General features: G+C 40.8%; 1 protein-coding gene and 1 long non-coding RNA gene across 3 annotated transcripts; one reads left to right on the forward strand and one right to left on the reverse strand.

Annotated features, from left to right (window-relative positions):
* Nucleotides 1–1,171: 1,171 nt before the first annotated feature.
* fyco1b (FYVE and coiled-coil domain autophagy adaptor 1b) lies at nt 1,172–19,415 on the reverse strand. Of its 2 annotated transcripts, none has more exons than XM_047332106.1 (18): nt 19,348–19,415; nt 18,274–18,357; nt 17,926–18,032; nt 16,931–17,056; nt 15,034–15,140; nt 14,171–14,314; nt 13,122–13,215; nt 9,645–12,071; nt 9,284–9,376; nt 8,759–8,877; nt 8,437–8,604; nt 8,174–8,314; nt 6,979–7,187; nt 6,660–6,795; nt 5,997–6,101; nt 5,299–5,509; nt 4,727–4,836; nt 1,172–4,075 (listed from the first exon to the last, which is right to left on the reverse strand). In XM_047332106.1, exons 2-18 carry the CDS (start codon nt 18,332–18,334, stop codon nt 4,000–4,002), a joined length of 4,434 nt encoding a protein of 1,477 aa, XP_047188062.1. In that variant the 5' UTR covers nt 18,335–18,357; nt 19,348–19,415; the 3' UTR covers nt 1,172–3,999. The 2 variants fall into 2 exon arrangements, with proteins under 2 accessions (XP_047188062.1, XP_047188061.1); XM_047332105.1 differs by lacking the exon at nt 19,348–19,415 and adding an exon at nt 19,080–19,329.
* On the forward strand, nt 5,967–6,832 carry LOC118311144. Its single transcript, XR_004793913.2, has 2 exons — nt 5,967–6,255; nt 6,631–6,832. It is a non-coding gene; the product is annotated as an uncharacterized LOC118311144 (long non-coding RNA).
* Nucleotides 19,416–19,528: the final 113 nt, after the last annotated feature.

Consider the following 19,528-nt stretch of genomic DNA (forward strand, 5'->3'; position numbering starts at 1 on the left):
TATGCTGCATATGCAGGAATGCACGCACTTCTGTGCACTTACAGAATGTGCGTGAAGGACCTCATCTGTGTGTGTGTGTATATTCAGTGCTGTTTTAGCATTCAGCGCACACACACACACACACACACACACACACATTCTCTTATAAACAAGCACCCTCAACGCACACTCAGTTCATGCATGTGCATGGCCACAGTGCAAATGGCAGATTCAGTGAAGGCGGCGGGCGGGTGGCGAGAGAAGCAGGCGAGAGGAGGGGGAGGACGGGGGGGAGGAGGGGGAGGATGTGACTTGATTTACAATGAGATCATTAACCTTGAGAAACAGAATGGCGTCTGCGAAATAAACACTATCTGTAAGACGGACACCTTGAAAGAACAATACCTCGTGCACACACAGTTCACGTGTGAAAAAAACGCACGCGCGCAGGCAGGCGTGCACGTGACAGCAATCGTAAACGCGCGCACGCACACACACACAACGTTGAGAGCCTATTCTATGCTTAGATGACATTACATGTGTCCCAAATACTACATGATATGTGAAAATGTAATGTTATCACATTGGAAAGTGACAAAAAAACAACAACTAAATGGACAAATAAGACTGAGGAGCTACTCACGACTTAAATCTTACAGAGAATACTGGCTTGAGGCACTTTGCGCTGGTCTGGACCAAAGTGATGAACCGACTTACCGACTCTGCGATACTTGGCGCCACGCTGATAGTGTGGCTAGAGAGACAACGCGAGAAGTGACCATCGTAGCATCAGTAGTGCTGTGAACACAACCTGTTCAAAGAGGGAATGTTGTGCCTTTATTCTGCCTCAATGCTCCGTACGAAGAGACACAGAAAGGAGGACAATCGTGTCCTGCTCGCAGCAGAGTTAAGTCTCAGAGCCGAAATCAATGTCTGTGTAAAAAGGGACAGGCGGAGCACAGCGGGACGGACGCCAATGCCGCCGTGTCACACGTCACGCCTCTGATTCTGGAACACCTGCATGGCATGTTGAGTCTCACAGGGGACGGCAACACAACCGACTCGCTGGAATCAGTGTAAACAAGCACAAGGATCTTGGTGTGTTCATTTGTTTCAGCATGATCTGATGATGCCAAAATGAATCACAAGATAAATTTGATATAGATAAAAAATTTAAATAAACACAGGCAGGTTTCACACAATCCTTATTTATTTATCCATAATCGAATCCATTCTATTATAAATCTTTAGTATGTAAATGACCTTTCAATAAAAACTTTTGTCAACAATCATTTACAGGTTAAGTCAGAGAGTCACAGCTTCCCTCTGCTGCTTCCCCTCCAGCTATAAACATCTACTACAGTCACACACACTCACACACACACTCTCTACGTACAGTACAAAGGAAAAGAAAACCATTCATCAACTGGCACGGAGGCTCATTAGATGCTGACCGACACAAAGCCCTTTCAAAAGTGCATTATACGGCAGTCACGTCGAAATGTCTTCAAAACAGAAACTCCCTTTTAAGAACAATAATAGACAGAGTGTTTTCCCCATATATTTGGCAACGTAACACTCTTCTTACTTCGATATATGTATAAAAATTGTATTTCTTAGATTCTCCCTCATGTCAGTCATGTTCAAAATATAAGTTATAAAATGTTTTTTTAAATGTTGGAAGACACTTTGGAAATTATATTCAGTATAAATCAAATGAACAGTTCTAAGACACTCAAAAGAGGATTACTGATTGGAAAAAAGGTGAATTTCAACATTTAACTCTTCAAATAAGTCCACATTGGACAACTTCCAAGTATAAAACCGATTTTTGGATTTGTATTATTTGAAGACTGTATGCTGAGGTTTAAAATCCTTCTGTCTGACACTGCAGAGCGTATCCAGAACATTACACAGCAACAGTAAAACTACACCAAGAGTCAAACATCTCTTCCCATCCTGTATATAAAACTAAATATTGTAACAGACATTGATTAGTGACCTACGGGCTTTATGAATCTCATGAAATGATCACATCCTCCCAAAGCGGAATGCAGAATCGTCACTCTCTGTCAAAGCATTGTTGATGATTCATATTGAGCTTAAAGTAAAAACTAAATAATGAAAGCACTGAAATATGTGATATGATATGTGCTGCCTCTTTCAAACCCTTTGAGGGTTACGTTGGGGACACGTGTGCACATTCTTAGTGTTCACATGCATAGAAGCCACTTCCTTCTATTTCTTCATCTGCAATTGTCAGAAATCCTTCACTGATTTAAAACCTGCTTAGTGAAAACAATTAAAACCAAATCATGTGCTGGTTCTTCCAGCCATCATGATTCCAAAGCAAGAAAAACAAATCACACTGACAGCTGAAAAGGCAACAATCATGAAAACATGTGAAATGAGTGTGAACAGATTACTGTGCACATTTTTAACACAAATAGTGTGAAGACCGGTTTTCTCCAATAACCCTCACAAGAGTCAGTCACTTGAAATGGTTTGTTCAATCGTACATTTAAGAGAGTAGAATATATTTAGTTAAGCAGTGATTTTCTCTACTTACTGATTTAAGCATCTAAAACAAACTTTACTACCGTTGACATATGTTTATTTTCTTAAATCAAGTTCTACATATATTTGGTTGTGTTTGTGTTTTCATTTTAATTTATAGTTATTCATAATAAAGTCTGTGGCTAAACTGTAAAATAAAAAGCTTCATAAATCTATCTATCTGAAAACTTTTACATCCCAATATTGGCATTGGCTCTATCGTCAGTAAAGAAAACCTCAAACTCAATATATCTTTACATAAACAGTGCTTATGGTTTTCTAAAAGTGGGATGTGAATTGAACATTTGCTGGAGGAACAAAAGTAGACAACATCAATAAGATTGAAGTTTTCAGCATTTTAGTGTTTTTGATTTATTTTTTGGTTAGTAACTAAAATAAGGAATTACTTATTTTAATCTTAACACTGTTTCTGGGTGAATCTATTATTCAAGAGTTAAACCCTACATTCACCTGACTGTGCTGGAGGTGCTTGCATACTGGAGTAAAGGGTTAGTGTGCATTATTTGCTGTATTGCATTTAGTAGGGCTCTAGCGACTCAGGCTATATAAAGTAAATAAGAGGAACCCTGGCCTGTACAGTTCATCAAGATTACTCAGAACTCAGGGCCCAATCTACAGAGGAAGGGGGTATATGGGCTACAAACATCAATCAACTCTGTTTGCAGTCATGCCTCATGCACAATATATATTTGTTTATACCGTGGTTCATAACTCTGCCTTAAACCACAGTGCCAATCATTGAGCAGTATTAACTTATAGCTGTATGGAAATTTCATATTGAATTTTAGCATCATGGTGATAAAATATCTTGATTTGACTAATTCTCAGGATAAGTCAAAAACAAAAATTCCTGTCCAGTTATTTTTCTTTAAATGTATTGATTTTGCAGGAATACTGATTAGTCAGTGTGCAAAAGGAACAATATTCATATTTAAACAACGGTCACAAAACTTAATTTATCAAACAAATTGACCTCAAGTTGAAGCAAAAAACTGCAGCTTTACTTTCATCAAGGATGCAGCAAAACGCTGCCACATGACCTTCATCTGTAGCTGTTCACAAACTTTTGATATATATGCGTCTTCATCACATTCAAATAAGCCACAAACCTTTATTTATCGAGTGAATTTCGATGCCCTTAATGCCACATTTAAACAGCAACGTCAAGCATTTTTATAAAAGGCAGTGCATGCTCACATTCACTAGTACCACATTGTTTTACTCCATTGATTTTATCCTTTGTTTGACTTTCTCTTTATCAGAATTGACCAGCAAGCAGCAAGCTGAGAGAGAGACGTTTCAAACAAATGCCAAAGCCAGTTCAGTTCACTTTCAGTGACTCTGACCGAGTTCCCTCGAAAATCATGCGCATGACTTAAAACACCCTGAATAAACGTTTTCAAAAGTCAGTTTTACACCTGTTCATGCTCCTTCCTGTCCCGCTCAGAGGAGGTCGGATCCATCGTAGACCACGGGCCTGTCGAGACTCAGGTGATACAGAACTTTCTTTGAGATGAACCTGATTAACAGGAAAGACAGAAAGGTTTGCTTTCGCCGCTTCCTGTCAAGATTTGACATGTGTGCCAGAAAAAAAGTGGTTTATGCTAAAGATGGAACAGGGGTTTTTAAAGGAGACATATTATGCCTTTTCAGTTTTTCCCTTTCATCTCGTGTGTTATATAGGTTTTCTGTGTATGTCAAAGATCTGCAAAGATAAAAAGCCCGGTAAAGGGAGCTCTTCTCCCTAAAAGAAAACACTAATGCTCCTGAAACGCCTCGTCAGTAGCCCGATCGATGTTCCCGTAACATCATGATCACAATGTTACAGGAGTGAATAAGGCACAACTAGCGGCTAGTCTGGTACATCCCCAAACAAAGCCACGTCAATCGGGGGAGGAGGCAGACACTTCCTACCAGCGCTGGAATTAGTTGACCTTAAAGAAAGGAACTAAAACCAAGTGTTTCAGACAGAGGCTGGAAGGAGGAGCTGCAGGAATGGACAGTAAGAGGAAAGTGATGTGTTTACTGCACATTAGAGCATGTAAACCTTTTTCAAGTAATAACCCGAATCAAAATCATGAACCTGAATATGAGCATAATATGTCTCCTTTAACAAACGTGAAACACCTCCCATGAGAAAGGGACTGAATGACAGGACAGGGTGACTGACCTGGAGAAGGAGTTGTCAAAGATGAGCGTGTATTCTCCGGGGTTCCTGACTTTCAGCTCCCCCTGGATTGTCTCTTTGTGGGAGTTACAGCGAGTCAGTGGGATCAAAACCTGCGCAGAGCAAAGGACAGAAATCAGGTTTGACATTTATGGTCATGGCAGAGAAATATATCTGCATACATTAGGGATGAATCTGAAGGGGGGGGGGGGGGGGGGGGGGGGGGGGGGGGGTGGAAAGAGGCAGTAGGGATGGGAGTCGGCAGCACTATATCAAATCTGTATCCAGTTTTGAATCCCTTATCAAATCTTTTCAGGTGATATATTCGGTGGACAATGGCGACCCCTTCAATGCTAAGACGGTCAGTCTTGTTAGCATGTGTTTATTTATTTTCTTTGCATATGTCTGTAGTGTAAGAGAGAAGCAAAAGACTTGTGAAGGGATTCATTGGTTGCACAGCTTAAGAAATCTGAAATCTGAGAACGAGATCCAGAAAGGAACCAGCATCCAGAGCCCATCACTAAAGATGGCATGGTGTTTGCATTTTCCCTTCATGCACATTGCCAGTGTCTCACCTTGGCCTGCTCCAGCGGTGTCTCCGTGCTCTCCCTGTAGACCACGCTGAAGGCGATGCTCTTGGGCTCAGAGGTGAACGTCCAGGTAACAGTGGGACCGGGGCTGCTCATGGTGATGGGGATGGTGCTGTAACAGCTGGATTTAATGAAAAGCTCTTGGGAGCTATCCCCAAACGCTGAGATATCATCGATCGTGAAGTGGACAGAGAGACTGGGGGAAAAAAACAGGACACAGGAAAGTTCACAAGGTTAAAGAGCTGCAGCTGACAAATACTTCTATCATTTTACACAGGAAAGTTCACAAGGTTAAAGAGCTGCAGCTGACAAATACTTCTATCATTTTCTTCAAAAAGGACAAAATGGAGAATGGATTTTTTTTATTTTACACATACTGCTTCCTAGACAAAACCTGGTTCCTCCATTACCCAGAGTGCTACTAAATTGTTCCTAGTTTCTATAGGAACAGAGGTCCCACAATATAACCCAGGTAAGGTTTAGGGAAGCTGTTCATGCAACACAAAAGTCAGTTTCAAGTTTCACTTCCCAGTTTTTTTTGGACTTAGCTTAAACTTCTCTCCAGGGGAAATTATTGAGAAACTTCCTCTGAACAATATATAACTTGTGATCAATAAGTCAACACAAAACAGCTGCATTCACAGTTTTCCAGTGTAACTTTCACTGCATGTGATGAAACTCACGTGAGTTCTCCCGACTTCAGGAGGCAAATCTCTGAATCCTGTACAGAAGCACCGAGGTCCTCAGTATCCTCTGATGTGATGTCTCCTGCACTGGCACTGCTGCTTCTAGAAATAAGTGATGGATATTATACGTAATTTTCTATTTCTCAGTCTGTGGAGAATAATTTTCACATTTAAGTATTTTCTGATGATTATTGCCAAGAAAGGAACCTCTAAAACTTTTTTTCCGAAAAAAAAAATCTTTGCTGTCCATTGCAAGGTAATGAAGAATTTGTCTCTCACTGTACACATAAAAATCAACATTTGTATTGTGCGTTTGAACAGGGAATACTAAAGTGCAAATGAGTGCCTGTGTTTGAAGTTCTTTCTATAGGAATATAAAAAATTAAGCTGAAAACTATGATAGCTGACAAGAAAATACAATTACACTATATTGTTTAATTAGTTGAAGGATAATTTCTGCTGAATTTCTTCTCCCTGCTGCAATTATCTCTGGTTTTCTGACTGTTATTGCCCAGAATAAAAACTGGAGCTGACGGAATAGAAGGTGGCACGTGTTGAATCAGATCTGTTGATGTTTATTTTGTCACGTTGTGGTTTATGATCTCTATCACTGCCTCCATCTCAATTCCAGTGTCAGTGACTGCACAGCAAGATACTTACAGCTGTGCTGCCCCCTGCTGTCCATGTACAGGAGAACAGGCAGTGACAAAAGAGAGGGAGTCACTGACGCCGCTCACTTCTTCTTCAGTGATGATGTCGAAAACGCCATCTTCCTGTTTGTCATCCTCATCCACTCCTGGAAAATAAACAACATCTCTATGTTTAAAAAATCATTTTCATTGCACTCTTATTGTTCAGTGCATCCCATCACCAAAACAAATGTGTTCTGAATCAAATTAAATACCTTCCTGATAACCTCATTATTTAACAGGCCAGTGAGTGTGTGTGTGTGTGTAAATGTGTGTTTGTGCTTTGTTACCTGACACAGTGGTCACAACTCTCCCAGCCTGCAGCAAGCGGCTGAACGGAGTCCCCGGCGTGCTGTGAGTCACTTCCTCCTGTGGGTGGCGCTCCACCACTGCACTGTGCTGGTTATAACAGTCCCTGCAGCAGCGCTCTCTGCTGCCGCCCTGTTGGGTGCTCACTGTGTTGCTGCAGCAGTAGTAGCAGAAGGGACGCCCACACAGTCTAGAAGAACAGCAGACACAACGTGATGGAGAGACCTGAGCAAAATGGCTCATTATTTCATAGTGAAATAACATAGAGGGGATTAATTTGTGTGTGAGTAAGTAAAGCTTCAGTCCCCCAGTTTTCTGTTTTTACACATCAAAAAGACAATATATAAATTTGCAAGTTACAACAGTAGAGTACAGTTAATTTTAGTTTACAGTTCTGAATTTGTCAACAATAATGATGACTTGAAAGTCCCTTCAGAGATACTAAGGGCTAACGACTGTAAGAAGATTATCGCCTGTCTTCATAGGATGAAGTGATGCACTGAGATGGACATCGATTACGCTTTTTTTCTAAAAACTAAAGAAGGCTAACCCACAAACTTCTGCCTTACTTCTACCGCATGTGAAAAATATGTAAATTCTGTAAATTCTCACATGCAGTCAAACCTTTCAAACCTAAATGTCCCATGAACTGGACAGTAAAAAGAACTGGTGACAGACAAATGTTAAATGGTTCATCTTCAAATCTTAGAGAAATCCATCACATGGCGTCGAGGTAAACAAGCTCGGTGGGCACCACAGTTCCTGAATATGGAGTTTTGATGGATAGCATTCAGTCGGCTGTGGGAGATGTTTGACTTCCCGATTGTGTTAAAGTCAAATTGAGAAGTGAAATGCATAAACAAAATCGTCACCGGACCAGAGTGACTCTTGTATCATAAGCAATGGCAAGGAAGAACCGCATTATGGTGACAGCAATGCACTGATTAATTAATTAATTTACTTCTGACTTGTGGGTTAAATGTTTAGCACAAATGTATATGCAGGATACATGCACTACACATATGTGTACATATATATATATGTATATATATACACAAACTGCAGTGCAGTTTCAGAGGATAAAAAAGTTATTTAACTACTGTTTTGAAAGCCGAAGCACCGATTTTATTGGTTGTCGTGGTGACGTCTGTGATATAATACAGAGGACCATCTGACCTGCAGTTGTATTTGCGGAGCCACCAGCTGAACTGACTGTGACATCCCAGACAATGGTTCACGTCCTTCTCTGTCTCCTCATCCCGCAGTTTCTGCTCAAACTCCAAGGCATCCGACTTCTGCCAAAGTGCATCTTTCTCCCTGCAGCGAGCAAAACGCACATATTTAAATAGCCGCAATATATACACATTACAGTGTACAGAGTAGATTATACATGTTTATCAGAGTGAATTCATCTGAGGTTATATCAAGTATGTTTATACCTGATGAGTTCTATCAGTCTTTCCTCTAAATTGATTTTGGTGCGGTAGAGGTCATCGAGTTCAGCAGCCGTCCTAAGATCAAAGCTCTGTTTGTCCTGTGTGACTCTCTGTAGATTTTCACTCATCTCTTGACAGGCCCGCTGAGCTGCTTCGAGACCGAGCTCAGACCTGCACGCAAGAACAACAATGCCAGTTTCCTCGAAAAAAACAAAACAAAAAACAAAATCAAATGTTTTGATCTAAACACCCAACATTGGAAACATTTCATTTCATGGAGCTTTAATTTGGTCCAGAATGTGTGATTATGAATACAGTATCTCACCTTGATAAATTCCCTTTCAGATGGATTATCTCGTCGTCTTTATGCTGGATGAGATTTTCAGACGCGGCCATCTGGATGTTTTTCTCCTCAATCTGTTGGCAATATCTCCGATTCTCAGCCTGCAATCAGCACAGCAGAGTGACAAATTATTTCTGGCTCCTTGTGAGTTATGCTTGTGACCATAACATTTTGATTACTTACATTAAAAATACACAATGTTTCATTTCCAAATTTGCGTTTTCATTTGTCAATCACACGTGTCTTATCAAGACACACAAATATACATTAAGATAAATGCACTTTGTTGGAGGCTTCATATCCCAGTGCTTTAGCATGGTTTCATTTCCATGTCCAAAACCACCTTGGATGTGCAGTAAAATCACTACTTTGAGAAGAATTTAAAACTTGCTTTTGGCAGCTTGAGTAATTGAGGGTTACCAGTGAATGTAAAACTGTATGTAAAAAGTGCCTTTTCATCAGTACACTGTGGAATAAAACTTTGTAAAGTGCAGGTTATCCTTTGACCTTTAGCTCTTGTAGTTGGTTCTCCAAATTAACCAATTTCTCCTGCTCAGTCGTCAGCTGTAATTTCACTTCCTGTAACTCTTGGTTCATGCTCTGGATGAGAAAAATCACAAGTTAACCAAACAGATGAGTGGGCAAAAATGGAAAAAAATATGACACTGAAGCAGATGTGTGCATTGATGCACTCTTGTAAAAGAGCCAATTTCCTGTATACATCACCAACAAACCCACTTTTTCCAAGAAAAATCTCTTATACACTACTAAAAACCAAGTTTGTCATTGTCATGGACGTTTAAGAAATTAACTGACACCAAAAAAACATATAAGATATATATATATAGTTGACCGATTAGTATCTGACCTGGAGCTGGCTTCCATAGCTGATGGCTTGGCTACTGAGCTGGAAGCGCAGAGCCTGGATCTCCTCCCCGTTCGTCTCCTGCAGAGATTCAGCCTCCCGTTGGGCCTTGCGTAGCTTCTGCAGCTCCTGCTTGGTTGCCAAATGATCCTCTTCACTATTGAGCTGATTGAGGAGTTGCTGGTTCTTTTGCCGTAACTCCTCTATGCAGCTTTTCAGCCTCTCAGCTTCCTGAGATTCCTCGTCCTCCAGCTCCTGCAGCCTCATTGACAGGCCTTCCCAGCGCAGGCGGGCCTCCTCATTCTCAGCGGTTAGCATACAAACATGCACACCGAGCTCAGCAGTTTCAGTGTTGGCTCTATGGAGCGCCTCCCTGGATTCACTGTTCTCCAGACACGAGGCATCATATCGCAGCTTCAGTCTATTCAGTTCCTCTCTGGAAGCAGTCACATCTGCAGCCAGACCTGCTCGAGCCTGAGCCTCACCGTCTCGCTCGCGGAGAAGAGCCTCCTCTCGCTCCCGAGAACGAAGAATCTCGTCCACGTGCCGGCGGTTTAGCTCCTCCACCTGGGCCTTCAGTTGTTCTGCTAAAACACGGAGGTCCTCTCTGGAGGCCTCCGTCACCTCCTGCAAGGCCTGGACTTTTATTCTCTCCTCGGTTCCTGCTAGAAGCTGAGCCCTGAGCTCCACCACCTCGTCCCGGAGCCGGTGCACCTCCCTCAGGTTGAGCTCCAGTTGAGCTTCAGCTATCACCAGCCTGAACGGGCCCTGTTTGGCTTCCATTGAGGAACTCTGCTCATCACGAAGCTTCTGCATTTTCTCATTACTCTCTGCAGCTCCTTTTTCATCATGCAGCTCTCCGGTCCCGCTCTCCAGTTCGTCTGCTCGAGCCTGCAGAAGCCCACATTGAACAATCTGGTCTCTTAGCTTTGCCTCAGTTTCCTGTAGTTTTTCAAGTAACTCTGATTGACTTCTTTGGGACACCGTGAGGTTCTTGTCCAACTTTGCTGCTTTGGTGGTGAGAGAGTCCAACTCCTTCTGAGTTCTTGCTAACTGTTTCCTCGACAATGACTGAACCTCAAGAAGGTCCCTGTTCTCGTGCTCTAGCTTCTTTAATTGAGTGTCCGATGCTTCCTTATGGACAAGTGCCTTCTGAACAGTCACTTCAAAATGCAGGTTTTCATCTAGAAGCTTCTTCTCCCGCGCCTCCACACACATGTTTGCAGCCTCTAATCTACCTTTCAAGTGCCTCTCTGAAGCCCTCAAAGAAGCTAGCTGATCTAACAGGGCTGTCCTGCTCTCTGTTAGCTCTTTAACATTATCCTCACTCTGCTTTACTGTTTGAAGAAGCTTAGTGTTCATTTCCATGATATTGCTGCATTTAGTTTTGTAGTCATCAATGTCCTCCGTTTGGTCAAAGGAGACTTCATTATCAGTAAGTCTAGAGCTCAGACTTTCTTTCTCTACATTTAACTTTTCCACCTGCTCTTCTAAGTGGTTTATTCGCTCTGAACTAACAGCAAACTCTTTCTCTCTGTTTTTTATAGTTTTTCTTAAATCCAGGATCAAGTTCTCGAGTTCCTCATTCTGGCTACTACACCTCTGCTCTTCCTCTTCCCTCTCTTCCTGCAGCCTTTTCCTTAGGTCCTCTGCATGTCGCTCTCTGCACTCCAGTGATGCTTGTAGATCCTGAAGCTGAGCTCTCAAGTTCCCCGTCTCCTTCTCTTTCAAACTCAAAGCCCCTTGAATTCGACCGACAACCCCTTGGAGCTCCTCCAACCGCCTGAGTGCCTCCTCTTGTTCATCATGGGCTCCAGCTTTCACTTCAGCTAGCTTCTCCTCCCTGCTTCTCAACTCTTCCTCCCTGAGTTTGAGTTCCTGTGCTAGACGCTCACAGTGCCTGGCCCTGTCTTCAGCCTCCCTCTTTGCTTCCAGCCTTTCCTCCTCTGTTCTCTTGAGCTTATCCTGGAGTTCCTGGATTTTCCAGGCTGAGTCACAGTAGCTTGCTGTTTGTTGGCCCTTTTCTTTGAGTGCTTCATCCAATTTAGAGAGAAGCTCCATGTTTTTGTTCTCAGCAGCTGCAAGTCTGTCTTTGTGTTCACTTTTTATTGCTTCCCTACAGGTGTGGAGGTGATTTGTTCTCTCCTGATTACCAACTTCTTGTTGACTCTGGGCTTCACCTGATACCAAGTGGCCAGTCAACTTCTGAGCCCCCAGCTCTCCTTGGAGGTCTTCAACCACATCTTTGAGCTCAGCAGCTTCTCTGCTCAACTCCTGAACCTGCACCAGAAGCGCCTGCTTTCTGAGCTCGGACTGGTCTAGCTCAAAGCGGAGATTCTCGGCAATGCTGCAAGGAGAGGGTTCCCCCAGTTCTCCCAGTTCACCAAGGAGACTGTGACTCAGGTCTTGGGCTGGAAGAAAGTCCTGTGCCTGGCCAGTGGATGGAACAAGAGAGCTGTGGTCAGATGCTTCAAACAGTCAAAATGAATAAAAGAAAATGTTTAAGTGTGCACAGGTGAATATTTTTGTATATTTTTTTTGACGTGACGATAAGTAGATACAAGCCCTGCAGCAAAAGGCCATTAAAAATGTAGTTTTGTTCAAATGTTAATGAACTATATCAAGTTCATGAACTTTACGATAATTGTGGTGAATGTAGACTCTTTACAAGCCAGTAAGAATAACTGAACAGAATAACTCCAAATAGCTTTCTTAGTTCATGGTCTTTCTATTCTTGATTTAGGAATTGCCTCGGCCATGGGATACTGGTGACCTGTCAAGGAGCTACCCCTGCCTCTCGGGTTATTTATAGCCCGTCTTGCACTCTTGTAGTAGTTTATGGACATCAAGGTCTGCTTAGGATGATTGTCTTGCTGTAGAAGTCTGTCTAGGGGTTTGCTTTGTGTTCCCATCCAGCAGACTTGCAGTAATCGAAAAATGTTCCTGGTCCTCCAGATCTTTTCCTTATTCCTACAGTTCCACTGCTAATTTTGTATGACATTAAAGAGTAGAAATTTCAATCTGGAAGTGATTTAATTTCTTTATATATCCTCCCCTGCTTTGAGGGCATCGATGAGCTTTATTTTTAGATACTCAGTCAGTTGCTTAGAGGATCCCATGGTTGTTAAGTATTACCACAATGTCTGTAGAGTAAGATAATTTATCAGCTCTGGATATATCAACAGCTGAAATTTCCTAATGACAAATCTTCACCTGACATACAAGTCCTAATGAGTTAATTAAGCTCTAATGAGTTAATGAAGTTCTCATTGATTTAAAAGTAGCATGCTGCACAAACTTTTGCACATAACTGTTTCTTATTTTTATCTTCAAAGTTCATGAAATAAAAAGAAACAGTGGATTAACATCTCTCAAATTATCTGTTTGCTGCAAAGGTTACATTTACTTATTTTCCTTCAAATATCAACATAATACATCATTTGCTGCAAGTTTAACACTATATATATTATGTGCATGTACCTGTGATTGTGAATAGCTGCTAACCAAACTGTTGATGCTGGAGCAGCGACTAGGAGGCTTCCACAGGAAGGGTGAGGCTGTGCCTAATGTTCGCCTTTAGCACAATGAGATAACAAAATAATAAGATAATTTTACACTACAAACAAACATGACATCAGCTAATTGGAAAAAACAACAACAACAAAAAAAACAACCTCCCCCTCCAAAAAGAGGAACTTAAGTTTATAGAATTGACAAGGTCCCCTAATTTATTAATATTTTCCAGGCAACTTTCCTCGAAAGAATTATGTAATTTGTTCAAGCACACTACCAAGAAGACACACAATAATTGAGTTTTTAGACAAGAAACAGGAATTATGCAACAGTTAGAGAATGTAATTGGGTGGCGTTGACACAGTAAGTTGTGGGTTTTATTTCCAGAGAAACTTCCTTAAATTAACTGCTAAGTATTGTGAGAAATGTCGACAGGTATTCAACCCAGTTTATGTTGTTTTAGGTGCCGCTGAACTGCACTATACAGCCGAATTTAGATAATACTCATAATGTGATCCCATAAAACAAATTATTATTTTAAAAGATTGTGGCCATTGCCTGTAGAGTGGAAGCAAATTGATGACAAGGAAGTGAAAGATTTCGTCAAAAGTGTTGACTTGGGCATGTGAGCAATGGCGTTTAACGTTCACACATTGTCAGCACCCACGTTGTCTTACACATAGATTTAAGCACCTTCAAGCAAAAAAAGAGTTGTGAATGTGCAGAATGATCAGATAATTAAGTGTTTCTTCACTTTCTGAACTACGCAATACTGCACCATATACATATGCACTAATTGAGTGTGTTATTACAGTGTCCCAATTTAGGTCCTTCTCAGAACAATTTGCTAATTATTTCCATCCCCAGTAAGATCTATAACCTTTCATTCATTAATCAAGTGCCCTTGTCGCAACAAAGCACCAACCATAAATGCAACATCCAAAAACACTTGTATGTTTCCACTGAACCAAAGGAAGAAAACTGCCGATTGTAAACAGACTGTTAGTATTTGTTACCTTGCGAAGGCTGGCCAATCCGCATCAAGGTCGTAACCTCTGGCCGCCACGTCAAATTGGATCTGGTTGAGCTCATAAAGATGGTTGATTATGTCAGCAGTAAGGTGACACTTGAGGAATGGACTCCTGGCATAGTACCAGTCACTGAAGTGGAAAAAATGTGAACAAAAAACATAAAAAACAATCACACGTTTTCTCAAATACAAAACAATGTTTATAGATTTTGTATAGCCATGCCCTTAATGCTCAAACCATGTGGTTTATGTTAAGTTTAGATAATATTAGGGCAAAATTAGGTTTGTTAATTAAAAATCCCTTACAGGGAGAAGTATGACAGGTTGGTTGGCTAAGTAGGCTAAGAGTTGGTTCGCTAATTGTTAGCCTGTACAGCAAGTGCTGCCACACCAGATTAGCTAGCTAGACTATGCTAACCACCTGCTAGCTGTAGCTTCATATTTATGAATAGAACGGAGCAGAAGATGATATGTTTATTATGACTTTCTCACCAAACCGTCTGTACAACAGTAAATAAACTTAACCTCCCACTTTGCCCAGCACTTTATCGATGTATAAATATCAATGGTTAAACAAGCATTCTGTTTAAATATTTCAAATAAAACAAAACCGAAACAAACATTTGGTTTGATTAATAAAGGAAGTGAGAGGCGTTTGTAGGCGTCTACGGTTCACTGTATGTTTGTTTTTTTTCCTGTTAAGACAGAACTGAGATATTAAGTTCTTCTTCTTGGAAAAAGATGTCACCACACCGTTGTCAGTGTTGTGAAAAATCATGACTCATCTTGTCTACTTGGAAACATGGAAAAATACACAAAATGTGTGTGCCTACATAAGTGTCCTCTGACCTTGTGACCTTCTGGTTAATAAGACACTGCTGCAGCGTGTCTGCGAGACGTTGGTGAACGAGTGAGTAGCGGATGAAGGCCCGTCCTTTCCCCAGCGACGTCTTCAACTGAGGACGCACAAAATTATTCACTTTAGTCTTTAATAAGGTTGCAGATAACAACTATTTTCAATATCACTTAATCGGTCCATTATTTTCTTTCTCAGGTCAATTTACCACTAAGTCTATAAAATGTCACAAAACAGCAAAAACTGTCCATCAGAGACCAACATGTCACCATCTTATGTGTTTATTTTTTCGCAGTAAATATTGAAAACCAAAATATATTGAGCTTACATTGATATAAAACAAGAGAATACAGAATTATTTGATTAGTAGGATGACAGAATATTGAAAAAAATGAACCTACAGATGTTTCACTCTACTGTGGGTTCACTGTATCGTCCTCTGGAAGGACATTTTTACAAATTCATTAAACAAACAGTCTAAAGGCTCATTGACAATTGAAGTTGGTTTGCTCCTGGTCTGTGTGGTGTACAGCTCCGCTACGCAGACGCATTCAGGCTTTAGTTTTAAAATAACCCTGGAGAGGCTGTATTTTGTTAAAATGGGTCCCGGCACAAAAACATTTCAGACGCTAAACGGTCATCACGGCGTAGACACTATGCAGACCTGACTCTCGAACACATTGACAGATGGACGGCTTTAGGTAAGACAACAGACTCACATCTAACACCAGCTGGAGACTCTTATGTCTGTGACTAACCAACAAGGGAACCAGGAGAGACTCACTCCCCACAACAAACCCTCACGTTACGTTTGTTGGGTGACGCACTAGAGACGGGACAAACTTGTAAACCGTAACTGTTTGTTTACCTCCATAGACAAAAAGCAGACATGGGTAAGGGACAGAGTGTAAAGCTCAGGAATGGAGAGATGAAGAGACGGGAGAGAGGGAAAGGGCAGCAGAAAGAGAGAAAGATCCGGTCAAAAGCAAAAAATAAAGAAAACAACTCCAAACATAGTAAATCTAGAAGGGACCCATATTGGCCTGGTATTCCACATACCATACTTTGATTGGTAATAAAAGATTATATAAAATAAATAAATATTCGACAAGAATCTCGCCTTCATTAAGTACTCTAAACACTGACATTTGAATTGTTCTATGGTCAGTTGAGAAATATTTTTTCATGTTTTCCAATCAGACGACTGAAATTTGATGGCATGGGCATGATGTCATTACATAGGAGTGAATGGTCAAATATTTAAAGTCAATGTCAAAAGCCAAAAAAAGAAATCACTGGTTCCAGCTTCTTAAATGAGAAGGATTGCTACATCTCTATTTCATAACAATAATATAACAAACCAAATATCTTCAAGTGTGCCCCACAAATCAGGCTATTTCATGGATATAATAAAGTAAGTAATCACAATATTTATTGACAAAGAAAATAATTGTTAGTTGCAGCACTATTGGAGAACAAAAGAGCTTATATATGCAATATATATCCCAAACTTAATAAAAACATTTAATTTGAAATTCATTTGTGTACACTTTGAAAGTTTTTAAGCAAAAACAAAATAAAATATTAGGCCCAAAGAATATCTAAAAAGCTACAAATTAAATCAAGTACAAACTAGGACAGTTAGTTGAGTATGAAGCTCACCACTGGAAATCCTCAGGACAGAAGGTGAGGAAGAAACAGAAAAGGTGCTACAGGAGTGTGTGAGGCAGCAAGTGAACTAGCAGCACTGAGATCTGGCTGACCATAGGATTACTAACATGGCTGCACTGTCACTGCACATTTGTGCGTATGTCTGTGTGTTGCATGCCATGGCAGGGCTGACGACAAAGAGGAGTGTGACAGTGTGTGAGTGTTGCACAGGAAGATTACCTCAGGGATAGACTTAACAAAACGGATGCCATCATTAGCTCCCTTGATCTTAATCAGGCAGTTGCAGAAATAATCCCAGTAGTCTTTCCTCTGGCCAAGAAAGGTTGTCTTCTCTTTCTGGTCAAACTAAGAAACACACAACGTCTTATTATAGCAATGAACTCATGTGGACAATAATGTGGACAGTAATTGTGAATTTGGATTTTCAGATTATTACTAAGAACCATAACCAACCAAATTAATGACATTCCATACTATTATTATTGTGGCGGAAATCTTAATTTCCTCAAGAAATGGACAAATAAACCATTCAAATATAACAAGTTTGTCTACAAGTCATATTTAATTGAACAAAGTCGAGAGTACAACAGAGTCTGTTCAGCTTGTTCAGAGCTTCTTCACCATGGTATGGTTCAGAGGTCTGACCCAGATCATACAGAAAAGACTTCTTAAATAACCAAGCCAAGGCGGCTGGGGTCAACAAGAGTGTTGGCCCTTTCATTAGTTCTACTTCAAGTATAACAAGCAAACATTGGATAAAAGGTAAAAAAAATTAAATGTTATTTCTTCTTATTTTCTAATTTATTAATCATCTCACAACCCTTTAGATTTACCTCCAGCAAGAAACCACTGGTCCAGAGAATCTGATGAGCAAATCATCCCACTGCATCATCCAAACAAACTAATTAAATTATTAATGTTTTAATAAAATAAAATAATGTGTCAATAAATAATCTGGGTGGATCGATTAATATCGTAACTAATTTTTCATGGAAAGAGCAAAAATCATCTTAAATTTTAACATTTCCTCCTTTTCTTACTTGCTTGGTAGTCTGAATATATTTGAACAGTTTTTTGGAGCAAAGACAACAACATGGGCTCTGACAGATTCCTTTAATTTTATAGGCCAGTCGATTAATCAATCGATCAACAAGGTAAGAGGCAGATTTTTTTTAAATAATAAAAAAATGTTAGTTGGTGTTTAGGTACCCTACCTGTAGCAGATATTCTAGTTTATAGAAGAACTTGTGCAGGTTGGCGCTGTCATCAGTTATGGGTTCACCGCACTCCCTGTGTTCTTTACTTAACTGCGACACAGCATCTACACAAAACAGTGATAGTGTTATCAACACATACGCACAAAAATACCTACTTAAATTCCTGTGTGCACACAAAAGGCAAAAAATTGCAGAATGTTCACTTATTTAGTTACTTCCAACCCCCCACCCCCCTTTTTTTTTGCTTGGTTTTTTTTAGATTGTGGAACATAAAAACATGTCACACTTTCTGCAACACGGTGTACTGCAACACATATGTTGTGTATGCGTGTACAGCTTGATTACCATGCAGATCTCTGATTATCCTCTGCAGCTGATTATCTCCAACAGATGAGCAGGATGCCATTGTGGGGGAAATGTCAGGTAATTCTGCATGGAAGGGACAATTCAAATTATGTTTGCATGTTTCTGTTCTCATGATATGAACACAGTTCCTCATAACTCAAAAAATAAAATAAATAACAGCATGTGACTGTAAAAGTAAGCCAAAGCTGCTACCAGTGGCGGGTAAAAATAGAAATAGATTCGGGATACCGCAACATCGGCCGATTTATATATTTCTTAATCGGTCAATGATTCCTTAAATGTCATTATCACATCTTTATGACAAAGACATGTAATTTAGGCTTGATATTTGAGTTTAACCGTGAACTTTATCATAAATAACTATAAATAGAAAATACAAATACAACCAAATTACATTGAACTTATAACAAACATTTATTTTTGCATCAAATTTTTACACAAATGCACTTTTAAAAGCCTCCGATCAGCTGGCCAGGTAATATCGGTCGGGCCCTTAAAATATCGGTCGGGCTCTAAATATTACTGTCCGATATGAGTTTCCAGCAAAAACGTGAGTCTCTTCAATGACAACGACGTTGAGTCGTGGCGACGTGAAGCAGACGAGACCATTTGAAACGGACGCACGACAGTGTCGACATGATGAACACTGAAGAAACCACATTGAGTAGCACCAGTTAGCTTAAATCTGCCTGGGGGGGGACGGGAGGGGAGGGGGGCCCGTGTCCCACGTCCACATCACGACGACAGGTGAGAGCAGCAACAGTCCAGTCCTCATTGACACCGACCTCTACCCGCTCCTGTCCGACGGTCGTCACTAGCAACCAGAGGACTCGTATCGCAGAGACGCGTGTCCCTCTCAAACCGCGACATAATGGAGCAAGCCGCGACGTAAACATCACATTTGTCGAACCTCGCGGGACACATTGCACCTGCTCTTCACTTCCTCCTCCTGCTACATTTAATTTCTCTTGCGGGCCCCGTCACAGTTTGGTTAGGGGAACAATATCACAACATCTTCACACGAAAACAAAGGTGTGACACAAATGAACGTACTTGTTGCGTTTAATTGTCCAGTGTCCGGCTTGTGTCCGCGATGCAGCAGGAACTTGCTACCGGTAGGGGGGCGGGCGCTGTGAATGATTGACAGGTGTAACGGACAAATGGGAGCCAGCTCCTGCCGGGATCCGTCCTAGTTTGGTTGAGAGGCAAGCGGCAGATAAACACAAATGTCAGT

This window comes from Scophthalmus maximus, chromosome 5, assembly GCF_022379125.1.
Source record: "Scophthalmus maximus strain ysfricsl-2021 chromosome 5, ASM2237912v1, whole genome shotgun sequence".
Classification (NCBI taxonomy): domain Eukaryota; kingdom Metazoa; phylum Chordata; class Actinopteri; order Pleuronectiformes; family Scophthalmidae; genus Scophthalmus; species Scophthalmus maximus.

Excerpts from the sequence above, each read along its gene's own strand:
- fyco1b (XM_047332105.1), bottom strand. The coding sequence starts at position 19,218 with ATGTGTCCCGCGAGGTTCGACAAATGTGATGTTTACGTCGCGGCTTGC. Across the intron at positions 18,033-18,273 it reads GATAATCAGAGATCTGCATG|ATGCTGTGTCGCAGTTAAGT; the intron begins GTAATCAAGCTG and ends TGTTTTGTGTAG. Across the intron at positions 4,076-4,726 it reads TTTGACAACTCCTTCTCCAG|GTTCATCTCAAAGAAAGTTC; the intron begins GTCAGTCACCCT and ends CCTGTTAATCAG.